This window comes from Populus euphratica, unplaced genomic scaffold (assembly GCF_000495115.2).
Source record: "Populus euphratica unplaced genomic scaffold, PopEup_1.0 scaffold313.1, whole genome shotgun sequence".
Taxonomy (NCBI): Eukaryota; Viridiplantae; Streptophyta; class Magnoliopsida; order Malpighiales; family Salicaceae; genus Populus; species Populus euphratica.
This window is the reverse complement of record NW_011500199.1, coordinates 150,129-162,528: the sequence shown is the minus strand read 5'-3', so window position 1 is coordinate 162,528 and position 12,400 is coordinate 150,129. Positions and strand designations below refer to the sequence as shown.

Genomic DNA, 12,400 nt, shown 5'->3' with positions numbered 1-12,400 from the left:
ACCAAACAAATGACAATGGTGCCACAAGTACATGCCTGATCTGCTTAGCCTGAGAACTGGATTTACTCTTACCATTTCAAAAAAGAAAGTAAAGGCATCCATGACACTGAAAAATAAGCTATGTGAAGAAACTATCAACTCCATAAATAAGGACTTGAGCAATTCTCTTGGATAATTGAATATAGCGAGACATAATTCAGAGCACATACATCATAGCACATGGAATAAAGCCATGCCTAGATACAACATGATTGAACATTAAAGACATGAGATGGAGGTATGTACTTGGCATTCTACACTACTCTTGGCTTCAAAATTGGTATCCCATGCAATCTCAGTCTATGTTGTCACTGGGAATACAAAAACATGCTGGTGAATTAATCATGTGCCTTCAAGCTCAACTCAATGTGATCTTAGATCCTGAATATAGCAACCTACTTGCTGAGCACCAATAAACAAGGCATCCGCAACGAGAAAGATTCCAACCTGTGTCAGAAACAAAGACACTAATTTTCTATTCTAACAACTGGACTTTGCAGATGATTTTAAAGGAGATAAAAAAAAAACATATATGATTACCAGACGAGCAGAGAACAATAATCGATAACCCCAACCTTCTTTGGCAGCAGCAGCCCTTTGCTGATCTGTCCAGCTGAAAGTCATGCGGGAATTAGCAACAAATTCAAAGTATGGAAAGGTCAGATATTATATAACAGTTTCAAATATTATAGGGCCAAAGACATTCATTTGTCAACCCACAGTGCATAATAGGAAATTGTTAGCATGAAAAAAAAAAATCATCAAGAGTGTGTGTGTGTGTGTGTGTGTGTGTGTGTGTGTGTGTGTGTGTGTGTGTGTGTGTGTGTGTGTGTGTGTGTATCGCCCTGCATTGAAGCCTCTCTACAAGCAGATATACCAAAAATTACAAGGACACAATTTAGTCACAGACCATAACTATAACTCATAAATTTCAAAATTGATTGTGATGCCGATCCACAGGAGACCAGCATTACCATTACATATCGTCCATAATAGCATTGATTTTCCCATCTCATCTCTCTTTTCCTAAAGTATGACATTTTTAAGGTCAGTGAATGCATTATTTAGTCAACATAAGTTAACTGGCATAAAAAATTATAGATGGAGCGTGGGCCACGAACAGGCACAATGTAAGCAAGATCCACATACACAAATACACGACTGAATAACAAGACCAGCATTACCATTACTTACAACCAAAGTAATCAATGCCAATTTAACTTACAAGCATTTACAGGAATTCGACCATGCATAATCATGGAAAGGCATAGATATATCTGGCTACATATTTGGGCATGAAACCATCATAGACAAAACTTATGTATTGCAGGATAGACATTTTATTCATGTACTGTGTCAGTGATCCATATCTGAGACTGTCAGGTACATTTACAAGGAGAAAAAACATCAAAATTTCCCCTGTAATGTTAAACACTAGAAGGTGGTAAAGATGAGACATACCCCAGGAATTCAGAAACCCCACCAATTCCAGCAAACTTAAGGGGCTGAGGACCTTCACTGATAAAATCCTACATTAGAATTGTTGAACTTGTTCAGTTTCTTTACTTGATTAGCATAAAGTGAAAAAAATAAAATGAGAAGGTGATGCATAAGAATGAAAGGGAGTGTTCAACTTCACATTGGAAATGCATATACCTCTTCTTCAGCAGCCTCAAGACCCCCTTGGACCCAAAAAAGGTTTCTATACCCAGCATTGTTTAGCAGGTCACAAGCAGCTAGAGATCTGCCAGGAAATAATGGTTGAAATGATGCGAGCAAATATATTTTGAATATAATGACAATTACATTGATTTTCCCACCTCATATCTCTTTTCCTTAAGTATGGCATTTTTAAGGTCAGTAAACGCAATATTTAGTCAGCTTAAGTTAACCAGCATCAACAAATAATAGATGGAGCCTGGGCCAAGAATAGGCACAAGGTAAATCAAGATCCACATAACAAATACACACGACTGAATAACAGTAACTTGGCTCTACTTTTACCCCCTACCCCTTTTTCTCCCTTTTTCATGTTATGTTGACTGACTACACTAAATAAGATTCAAACTGTTCAGCAATTCTCTAAAGCCATCGAGTTTCCACATATATTAATGTCCGCGTCATGGTTTTCTTATGTTGCATTAGAAAAGAAAGGAATTCTCATCTCCATCATCCAATCAATTGTTTAATGTTGCTTGGGCATCAGAAGAATATCAAATCTCACAATTACCTAAATCAAAAGTTCATTCTTTCAGATGAAATTATTGCAGAACATGCTATCAAGTTCAAGTCCATGACATAAAATCACATTGAAAGATGTGATTGCTATAATATATCCTAGTTTCATCAAATAAAACAGTAGCATGTCTGACTCATGGTGAGAAATCACATGTTGCTGCCCATATATTTCACACAACCTTGCTTGACATGTAACCAAAACAAAATGATTCTTCTGGAATGATAAAAATTATTGCAAACACAAAATGACAAATTCACTCCTACAAATGCATGTTGATGGATTGATATCTGCAGATGTGATTGTATTAAACTAAGAGTTCACCTCAATCCTCTCTGGCATGCAACAATAAGGTCTGCATCTTTTGGGAACTTCTCCTCAACCTTTGATAGGAACTGCCTGGTTAAAGAAAAAACAAATGAATATGGAACTGATTTTTTAAGCAGACAAAAAAGTAAAACCAAGTACTTTGGGGAGGAAAATGGCAATATTCAACACATACTTGTCATAAGACAATGTAGACATACCACTCCACCAACCTCCTACAAAAACACAAACCACTGGAGATGATTCTACCATGCCCAAGTAACATTATTATTATTGTTATTATCTGTGATGCCCAAATAACAATCATATAATATAATCATATTCCTGCTCAGGGGCCCAGCAGATGTGTTAACACATGATGTAAAGCATATGGTCAGCTCATGAGTTTAACAAATATATAATCTACGAAAACTGAAATATATGAGAGAAGGAATTGTGAAATACCCATCACAAAATTTGTGACCTTTCTTGCAACAGTTCCAGCATCAAAATTATCATCAGCTTCAAAGATTGGAATCCAAGTTGAGGCTTTAACCCATGCCTTCAAACAGGCGAAAAGTCGTTAACTCAATTATGAAAGAGATTATACCATCCATTTAGTTATTGAGCATGATAAAAGTTTCCAATAAATGGAAATGGGATGAGGGAAGAAAAAGGATTCAATTACTAGTTTGTCAAAGAACAAGCAAAACATGAGTTAATTATGGGAGAATATGAGCAGTCATTGAAAACGTAAGACCTCTACATGGCAAAATTACAATATAATGCTTTCAATGATAATAACAGATAGAGCATGGCTATTGCGAAATTTACCGTTACAAATACTAGCTATTCATCAAATAAAAGTTGGCATAATCTATGTTAATTTGGGTTAAGAACTAGTTAGTAAAGCAAATAGAAATCCCAATTGGGTTAAAAAAGCAAGCATCAAAAGAAAAACTATCCTACCTTTTTCCGTTCCACAGAGGGACGAACATCAAGTAGAGGTTTGTTAGACAGTTGAATTGCATACCCAGCTTCCCTTGGTGTAAGAATCTTTACTTTTCCTTCCCTAATCTACACATAACGAAACAGTCACATTTATCGAACTTAAAAGCATAAAGCACATCACTTGAATTTAGAAGGTCCATCTACAAAATCGAAGCAATAAAATCACTTTTTTTTTTCTAACTACTTGAGACAATGATACAAGAATTGAATTAAAGATCCGTGCTTTTCTTGTCGAAACCAGTAACATTATACTAAGACAACATAAACAACAAAACTATGATGCTTAAATAATACCAGAGCATCCCATCTTTTCTTAGCAGCAGCCATGTCTCTCATTTGCTTCAATTCAAAGTCTTCATCACCAGCTTGCATTTGTATCACACTCCTTCGCTAATCAGAGCACAAAAAATGGGAAAATTAATGTACAAACCCATATAAAAATAACAAGAAAAGAAGCAGAACAAAAGGAGACCATAAACCAGAAATCAAGAAAGATTGAAACTTGACATACTGAACGTTGAGCTCCATAAGTTGGACTGAGTTTCAAAGAGGGTGGTTGCATTGAAGAGTTGAAGTGATGCACTTTTGATAACAATCTTGTGCTTTGTTCTTTTCGCAAGTTAAAATGTGAGATTTTGTGAGCATTGAGAGAGGGAAGTTCAAGAGAATCCATTGTTAAAGAGCTTTCCTTGAGAGATTCGAGTTTTTAGAGATTTGTCTTTTATTTAGTTTATCAAGTTAGCTTATTCTGGATAGCTATATGCTTGGGACAAACTTGACTGGATTAGTCTTATCCATCACCTGAATTGGGTTTTGTGTATTCTACATTATAGGCTAAACTGCACAAAGCCCGCTAAACTAGTGAACATTTTGATGGACATCCAATGGCTAATATTTTCTTTATTTTGATGCTTGGTTTTATTTTACACTCTCTCAATTAAATTTCTCTTAAAACTCATGAGTTGTTCCCTAAGAACCTCCCATTTTATTTAATTGAAATCCTAAAATCCTTAATTTGATTGAGTTGGACTTATTTTGTTTTCCACATTAACATTATTCATTCACTATTTAATGGTATTTTTTAATAGTTTTTGGTTAGTTTTTTTACTTTTTCTAGATTGTTGTAATTTGTGTTTACATTTTACTCTCCAAATTTCATAGTATTTACATGTAGTAACAATTTTCATTTAATGTTTTGTTTTGGTCCCTAACAGCAAAAAGAATCCAATTAGATCTTTTACAACCATCAAAACCTTTGCTTCTATTTATTCTAGTTATCAAAGGGAGTTGGTTGTACTAGGTTTCTCAAAAAAACATCAATGCAACAAAAATAATAGTGTTAATTTTTTTTCATGAGTTTCATGGATCTTATTAAACAATATAAAATTAATTTGTTAAAAATCATAAGTTGTTATATTATCCTACCTCTAATAGATACTAAATAAAAAATCTCACAAAACCTTTTTGAAAGAGAATGATTGTTTTGCTTAAGTGATAACTCTTTTCTTTCATTTCTATTATGTTTTTTCAATTAAGAAAAATATAAGATATATCATTTTATTTATAGGAAAAACCTGACAATTCTATTAATGATAAAATATAATGTTATCTCCCTAAAAAAATATCACATATTCCATGATAATTATTAAAAATTTATGCAATTAAATATATACTTGATTTTTCTAGATTTACATTGTAATCCCTATATTAATTATATTCTGATTTTTAATTTCTAAAACTTATTTACAATTAAGTTATACTTGATTACTACCTCACTTTAATTTTGTATTAATGATTCTTAATATTTGTAATTCATTAGATTTATAATATGTTGGTTCAAATATAAATTATAATTTTAAATAAACATGATTAAATAAATTAAATATTTTAACTTATTATTAATTTAACAAATAGATTGATTTATATTTGAAAATCAAGTGCAACATCTAATAATATGTCATGATCCTCTAAATACTAGAAAAGTTAAATGTAATTTAACTTAACTTTTCAATGATTATTTTCTCATTGTAACTATTATTTCTTCATCATGAATATTCTAATTTAAACATTTAAGTATGGAACATGTTTACTATATTAAATCATGTATGTCATTGACATCATAGGTATTGATTTTTTTTTTAATTAAGATTTTAAACTCTTTATAAATTTTATTTCACCTTACGTAAAGATTTCTTAATAATACTATTTAATAACATATAAAATATTTTTTCTAATTTATTTAAGATGATAAGTCATCTATTAATTACTTAAAATATCTTTTTTATATAGTTTATGTTAGACCCAAAATTTATCAATTTATTACCTTTAGTTAAAACAATACGTAGTCAGAATCAAAACAAGAAGATTACTTAAACAACTACTATGTGAATTTTTCTATAGACATTAATAATATTTTTATATAGAATTCATATGTAAGTCAGTTCAATATACTTATTATTTAACAAGCATGTATTTATTAATTTTAGATATCTCTCATACCTCAACTTATGAGAATAATTATTTTATTTTATAAATAAAAAAATTATAATATGTATCAATCTCAACATTTCTAATGAATGTATAGTTTTAATATAATATTGAGTAGGAATAATATTTTTATGCAATAAAAATTTACATGATTATAACCATTTTGGAATTTTTTTTAAGAACTTTATCTTTACTTTATTTTTATTAATCAAACTTAATAACTATTAAAAATAAAGAATTCATTGTAAATAATAATAAAAATATATATTTCACATAAATAATGTTAGTTAAACTTGTAACCTTCTAATTGTCTAGAAGATATATCCACTAATAGTTACAAACACTAAAATGATAAAAAATATATATATAATAAAAAAAAAGATCATACCATGAAAAACATAAGGATTTTTTGGATTTAATTTGATTTTTTTTTTAGTTTTTTAGGCAAATGGAAATGTGTTTTGAAGCTTAAAATGAGATCACTCCTTTTTTTTTTAATTTTTGCCTAAAACATTATTTAGATTTTTTATCATATAATTTTATTTATTATAATTGTCATAAATTACTATGCTAATGCTCATTAATCTTTTATTTTTTGAAAACATGATTTTCAAATTCAAATAATTATATTTTTCTTCTTTTACAATTGTAATTTAAATTGAAAATGGTCACCATTTTCAATAATAGTAATATAAAGATATATTATAATTATAAAATATTTTTCAAATGAGAAAGGTTGTACATTTAAAAAAAATATTGTGATTTTATTTTAAGATATTAATTTTAATTGTCTATAATTTCTATGCAATAAACAACATATAAAAAAATATCCACATGAGATCAAATATCTTTAGGTGAATTTATTGTTTAGTTTTTTATATTAGTTTTTACTTAATATTAAAATTATTTTTATAATTTATTAATAAATAAATTTTATAATTTATTTTATTAAATAGAACCATCAATTTTCTAATTCTTAATTAATCTTTTTTACAGTGTCAAAAAATTTAACTTAAAATTTTATCCTCAGACGTAACACCAACATTGGAATTGGAATACAGTGAAAAATGAAAGTGGGAGTTGGGGCGTCACCGTACAAGGAACAGTTTGTACAAGGAAAGGAAACTTCCAAGAACCAGCTCTCAATGCGATGCAGTAAACAACAAAACGTCCACTTTACTTTCTTTTCTTCGGTTCATCTTTAACCCTACTGCCATTTCCACTTTGGTATCTATCTTTATGGACTTCTCCGCCCACTGATATCACTCTCACCCTTTGTGGAAATGCGGAGGAACCTCAACTCTTGTTAAGGTATCTTTTTTTATTTAATACTTCTAGTATAAAGAATCTTGTTTCTTTTCTTGAACCATTCTAAAACAAAAATGGGTTGATCTGGAATTTTGAAAAAACGAGTTTTTCTTGAATACTGAATGTAGATTGTGACTATAAATTTGTATGATCACTGGTGTGAATTCTGAAGGAGCACTAGAAAAGTATGTTGATGTTTCCGGTTTCAAATTTGGAACCGTGTTTCATGGTTATTGACCAATGAGGAAAGTCTTGATATTAGATATATGTGGAAAAAGTATTGCTTCAATAATGAAAAGCAGGTTGTATAATTGTCTTTTTGAAGAGTTTGGATGACACTCTTGAGCCATAGAATGTCTTGAGTCTTGACTAAATGGTTTTACATTAGGCAACAACTTGCGGTTGCCTTTTCAGGTCCCACATCAGTACCAGATAAGAAAACTTTGAAATGTAAAGAAATTGACCTGTGTTTTTGGCATGTCTGATTTTTATCGGTTTCAATTTCATGAACTAATAATACTTGCTTTCGTTGAACTTTCTTGCTCTATGGCTATTATCAACATTGTCTTCCTCACACAGTATTTTGTTTTTAAACAATGTAGTTGAGGGGGACTAGGCCGAAAAGGAATCTTTCCCTTTAATTAGGAGTTTATCTAGCTTTACTACTATATCTTTTCCCAAGTTGTTTTATAGAATTTGTGGTAGTATCTATCATTGAGACTTTAAAGAGTGCCACTTTTCACTTAAATATTTAGAAAAGTATCTTATCAACCATAAAGAAAGGTTTACCAAAAACAATTCTTAGAAAGACTTAGTTTCCATGATGATGATTATTTTTCCATTTCATCTATTAGGGAGAGTGAATTGTTTTTGAATTCATTGGAATCGCAGAGAATTGATAGTTTGTAGCATTAATGGGAGGGATACTCTCCACACGTACAAGATCACGCTATCCTTCTAGTTCACATTCATGGAGTCATAACAGCTATCCCCAGTCACCGTATGCTCAACCAAGCCAAGAACATACGGCATACCAGCACTATGCACCTCCACCTCAGAGCTACGGTGATCGAGCACCAAATTCTAGGAGATTGGAGAGAAAGTATTCAAGGATAGATGATAATTATAATAGCCTAGAGCAGGTGAGATATGCCTTTTAATTTCTCTGTATATCAGCATAACCCAGTGCAGTTGTGGATGAACTAATACATCTAGCTGATCTTTGTTGCAAAGTGTGGGAGATGCTATCTTTGAGAATGTGTTATAGATTTTTATAATAGCCTGGAGCAGGTGAGATATGCCTTTTAATTTCTCTGTATATCAGCATAACCACAGTACAATTGTGGAGGAACTAATTAAATGTAGCTGATCTTTGTTGCAAAGTGTGGGGGATGCTTATCTTTGAGAATGTGTTATAGATTTGCTTCGCATGGAATAAAATTTTTATACCATCTTGAATTTTCAAGCTTGTTTTTAATGTTTTGACCATTCTCAGGGACAAGTGTGAATTACCCTAATGAAACCAAGATTTTGATCTCTTAAGAAAATAATTAAATGTCTGGGTAATGAATTCGGTAATGATGTTTGTGATAACATCTTGTTGCAACAAAGAGCGTGATGTTGTGCTACAATCAACGTATTCACAGGTTACTGATGCCCTGGCACGTGCTGGCTTGGAGTCTTCAAATCTTATTGTCGGTATTGATTTCACAAAAAGCAATGAATGGACAGGTTTGACCTTAATAGTGCATATTCAAGCTTTTTTTTCTTTTCCTTTTTCCAAGTTTCTTTAATTTGTTAACCTTTTTAAATATCAGGTGCAAGGTCATTCAACAGGAGAAGCCTGCATCACATTGGAGATGAGCAAAATCCCTATGAGCAAGCAATATCTATCATTGGAAAAACATTATCTTCCTTTGATGAGGATAACTTAATTCCCTGTTTTGGATTTGGAGATGGTATTTCTCGGAACAAGTGTTGCATTGACTGCTAAAATATTTAATCCTCATGATAACTTATAAATGTAATTCTATAAACTATCAGCATCAACGCATGATCAAGAAGTTTTCAGTTTTTTTCCGGATGAGAGGTTTTGTAATGGATTTGCAGAAGTTTTGACACGATATAGAGAATTGGCCCCCCAGCTACGACTTGCAGGTTGCAAATCGAATCCCTTTCTTTAGCTTCTTTCTTGGTTACTTTCCTGCTTACTGACTTTTCTCATATTTTTTGTAATGTGATAGGACCAACATCTTTTGCCCCTATCATTGAAATGGCTATTACAATAGTCGAGCAAAGTGGCGGCCAGTACCATGTTTTACTTATAATAGCTGATGGGCAGGTACTTTGTGGTTGTGTTTGATATTTCATAGAATGTAATGAGTTACCAGCAAAAAGTTGGAACTGATGAATTTTTCACCTTTCTAGCTCAATTGGTATGACATTTTTAAACCTTCTGTGGCATTTGAAATAATTAGAAACAATACTATTTTGTACCAGCATAATTATAACTTTGATGCTGGCCTTGAACTTCCTTTAAACAACTTAGTTTCGGGTGAGAAAGCTGCATTTGAATTTTTTAATGTTTTTGTAACTGAGCAATCTTGCTGCTGAATAAATATACTGAAATAAGTTATGCTCAGGGGAATGTGTCAACAGAAGTATGGTAGGAGTCTCTTTTTGCTATTATTTTTATTTTTGTCTGTTGAATATTATGCAGTGGGGATGATTTGAAATGGTACTTTAACTGTGAAGTCTCAGATTTAAGTCCTTGATCACCGGATCAATGTTTCATTGGCATTGATAGAATTTCTTTTTTATTTGATTTCTGGTTATTTTGTTTGGTGATTTTAGCTGTTAAGCACATCAGGCAGCACCTTAGGGTACTTAGCTGGGCTTACCTAACTTTCTAATGAACTAAGCAACTCAGCTGAGCTCCTGATTAATCAAAGTGGCTAGTATTTCAAAAAAATAAAAATAAATAATAATCAGAAAGCAAGTGAGATTTTTTATTATTACTAGCTTTAGAGCTTTTACAACAAAAAAACTAAAATTTTCAATAGCATTGCTTAAAATTTCCTCCACACTCAATACCTATCACATGCAGCAACAAAATATGTTGGCCTAACTTCATGCATGCTCACTTCTATCTCATTTATTTAAGATTGATTATATGAACTATGGGTTGCCACAGGTTACAAGAAGTGTTGACACTGAGCGTGGCCAACTAAGCCCGCAGGAAAAGGGAACTGTTGAAGCAATTGTGAAAGCTAGGTAAGATGTTTAGCCTTGTTACGTAGTAGCTTTTTCTTCCCCGAAAATCCTCTTGATGTCTTTGTTAGTTTGCAGTGAGTACCCCCTGTCCATTATATTAGTTGGGGTTGGAGATGGACCATGGGACATGATGAAGGAATTTGATGATAACATACCTGCTCGGGCATTTGACAATTTCCAGGCAAGAATTTTTTTTCACTTTTATTTTCAAGTTCTGTAGTTCCTTACTTGTTCTTGGTCAGTGCTAAACTGGGAAATACTACCTTTTTTTAGTTTGTGAATTTTACAGAAATAATGTCAAAGAACATGGACCGATCCAGAAAAGAAGCAGAGTTTTCTCTTTCTGCTTTGATGGAAATACCTTCTCAGTATAAAGCAACACTAGAGCTTAATATTTTGGGGTAACTTTTGACTTCTGTACACTATACGGGTTTTTACTGCCTTGGAAGTGCTGAATGCAAATTGTTTTTTTATTTCCTTTCTTTATCAGTGCTACTAGAGGGAAGGGCATCGATAGGGTTCCTCTTCCCCCTCCCCAGTATGGTGCTGGTGCAGATTCATTCAGGAAGAGCATCGATAGGGTTCCTCTTCCCCCTCCCTGGTATGGTGCTGGTGCAGATTCATTCAGAAACCCAGAACCTGCTCCATCAAGCAGCACTCGTCCAAGTGCGCCTTCTTCTGACAGACATGACAGCACAGCATTTCCTGGAAGTTCTGCTTCTGATAATCATGTACTTCACGTATTCATACCTATATGCTATTGAATTAATATTTAAAGACTCCTTTTGTTTCACTTTGTGCTTCTTCATAATAGTCTTGCTAGTGCATTTACTCTTATAGAACAAGGCTACGATGTTAGATCCAAAGTGAATGAAATGAATTTAAACTTCTTATTTTCATTAACAGCTCTGTCCCATTTGCCTCACCGACCCTAAGGATATGGCCTTTAGTTGTGGACATCAGGTAAATTTTGCTCTCTCTCTCTCTCCACACACACACACACATGGCCTTTAGTTGTGGACATCAGGTAAATTTTGCTCTCTCTCTCTCTCCACACACACACACACATGGCCTTTAGTTGTGGACATCAGGTAAATTTTGCTCTCTCTCTCTCTCTACACACACACACACACACACACACGCACGCTCACGCTCAAGCTCACGCTCAAGCTCAAGCTCAAGCTTTATTTAATTGCAGACATGCTGTGACTGTGGTCAAGATCTCCAGTTATGCCCCATCTGTCGAAGCACCATCCATACCAGAATAAAGCTCTATTAAATGGCATCTACTTGCATTGAAGAAAAACAACCGAGTGAGTGCTTGTCCCAGAATATTCTATTTCTCTATTGTCAGCACTGCAACTCCATGTTGTGCTATGTCTATGGATTAGTACTTGGTGTGGATGTGCATAACAGATCAGATGGAAGGTTGTTCACAGGATCTTTAGCCTTGTAAATAAAGCAGTTCTGGCTGTTCATTGCGTTTAACTATATATAGTTTGATCAGCTATGGGAAGCCGGGTTCCATAGCTGGCAGCCTTGATTATGTAGTATTGTTGTTTGAATTTAAGTTTACCCTGATTAAAGTGGCAGGGACACCAGACCCGGAATTATAGTTCTCACCCGTGCTCGGTTGTAGATGATGGAGTATAGCCAAACCTATTATTATTAGGCTTAATTTATATTGTTTTATTACATATTTTATATAGAAGGTCATAAACCTATTTATTGGTTTTTGTT

At 32.8% G+C, this 12,400-nt stretch overlaps 2 protein-coding genes across 3 annotated transcripts; one reads left to right on the top strand and one right to left on the bottom strand.

The window, feature by feature from the left end:
• Positions 1 to 123: 123 nt before the first annotated feature.
• On the bottom strand, positions 124 to 4,343 carry LOC105111847 (Rhodanese/Cell cycle control phosphatase superfamily protein). Of its 2 annotated transcripts, XM_011007311.1 has the most exons (10): positions 4,104 to 4,342; positions 3,887 to 3,982; positions 3,551 to 3,658; positions 3,047 to 3,143; positions 2,778 to 2,817; positions 2,600 to 2,674; positions 1,696 to 1,783; positions 1,501 to 1,568; positions 580 to 652; positions 124 to 486 (listed from the first exon to the last, which is right to left on the bottom strand). In XM_011007311.1, the coding sequence occupies exons 1-10, from the start codon at positions 4,263 to 4,265 to the stop codon at positions 403 to 405; spliced, it is 891 nt and encodes a 296-aa protein (XP_011005613.1). In that variant the 5' UTR covers positions 4,266 to 4,342; the 3' UTR covers positions 124 to 402. The 2 variants fall into 2 exon arrangements, with proteins under 2 accessions (XP_011005613.1, XP_011005614.1); XM_011007312.1 differs by lacking the exons at positions 1,501 to 1,568; positions 1,696 to 1,783 and having other exon boundaries at positions 4,104 to 4,343.
• A 2,838-nt stretch (positions 4,344 to 7,181) lies between these two features.
• Positions 7,182 to 12,400, top strand: LOC105111846 (E3 ubiquitin-protein ligase RGLG2-like). The gene is made up of 12 exons (XM_011007310.1): positions 7,182 to 7,390; positions 8,279 to 8,529; positions 9,034 to 9,118; positions 9,205 to 9,345; positions 9,431 to 9,544; positions 9,631 to 9,728; positions 10,581 to 10,660; positions 10,736 to 10,841; positions 10,934 to 11,061; positions 11,151 to 11,391; positions 11,567 to 11,623; positions 11,859 to 12,400. The coding sequence occupies exons 2-12, from the start codon at positions 8,302 to 8,304 to the stop codon at positions 11,937 to 11,939; spliced, it is 1,359 nt and encodes a 452-aa protein (XP_011005612.1). The 5' UTR covers positions 7,182 to 7,390; positions 8,279 to 8,301; the 3' UTR covers positions 11,940 to 12,400.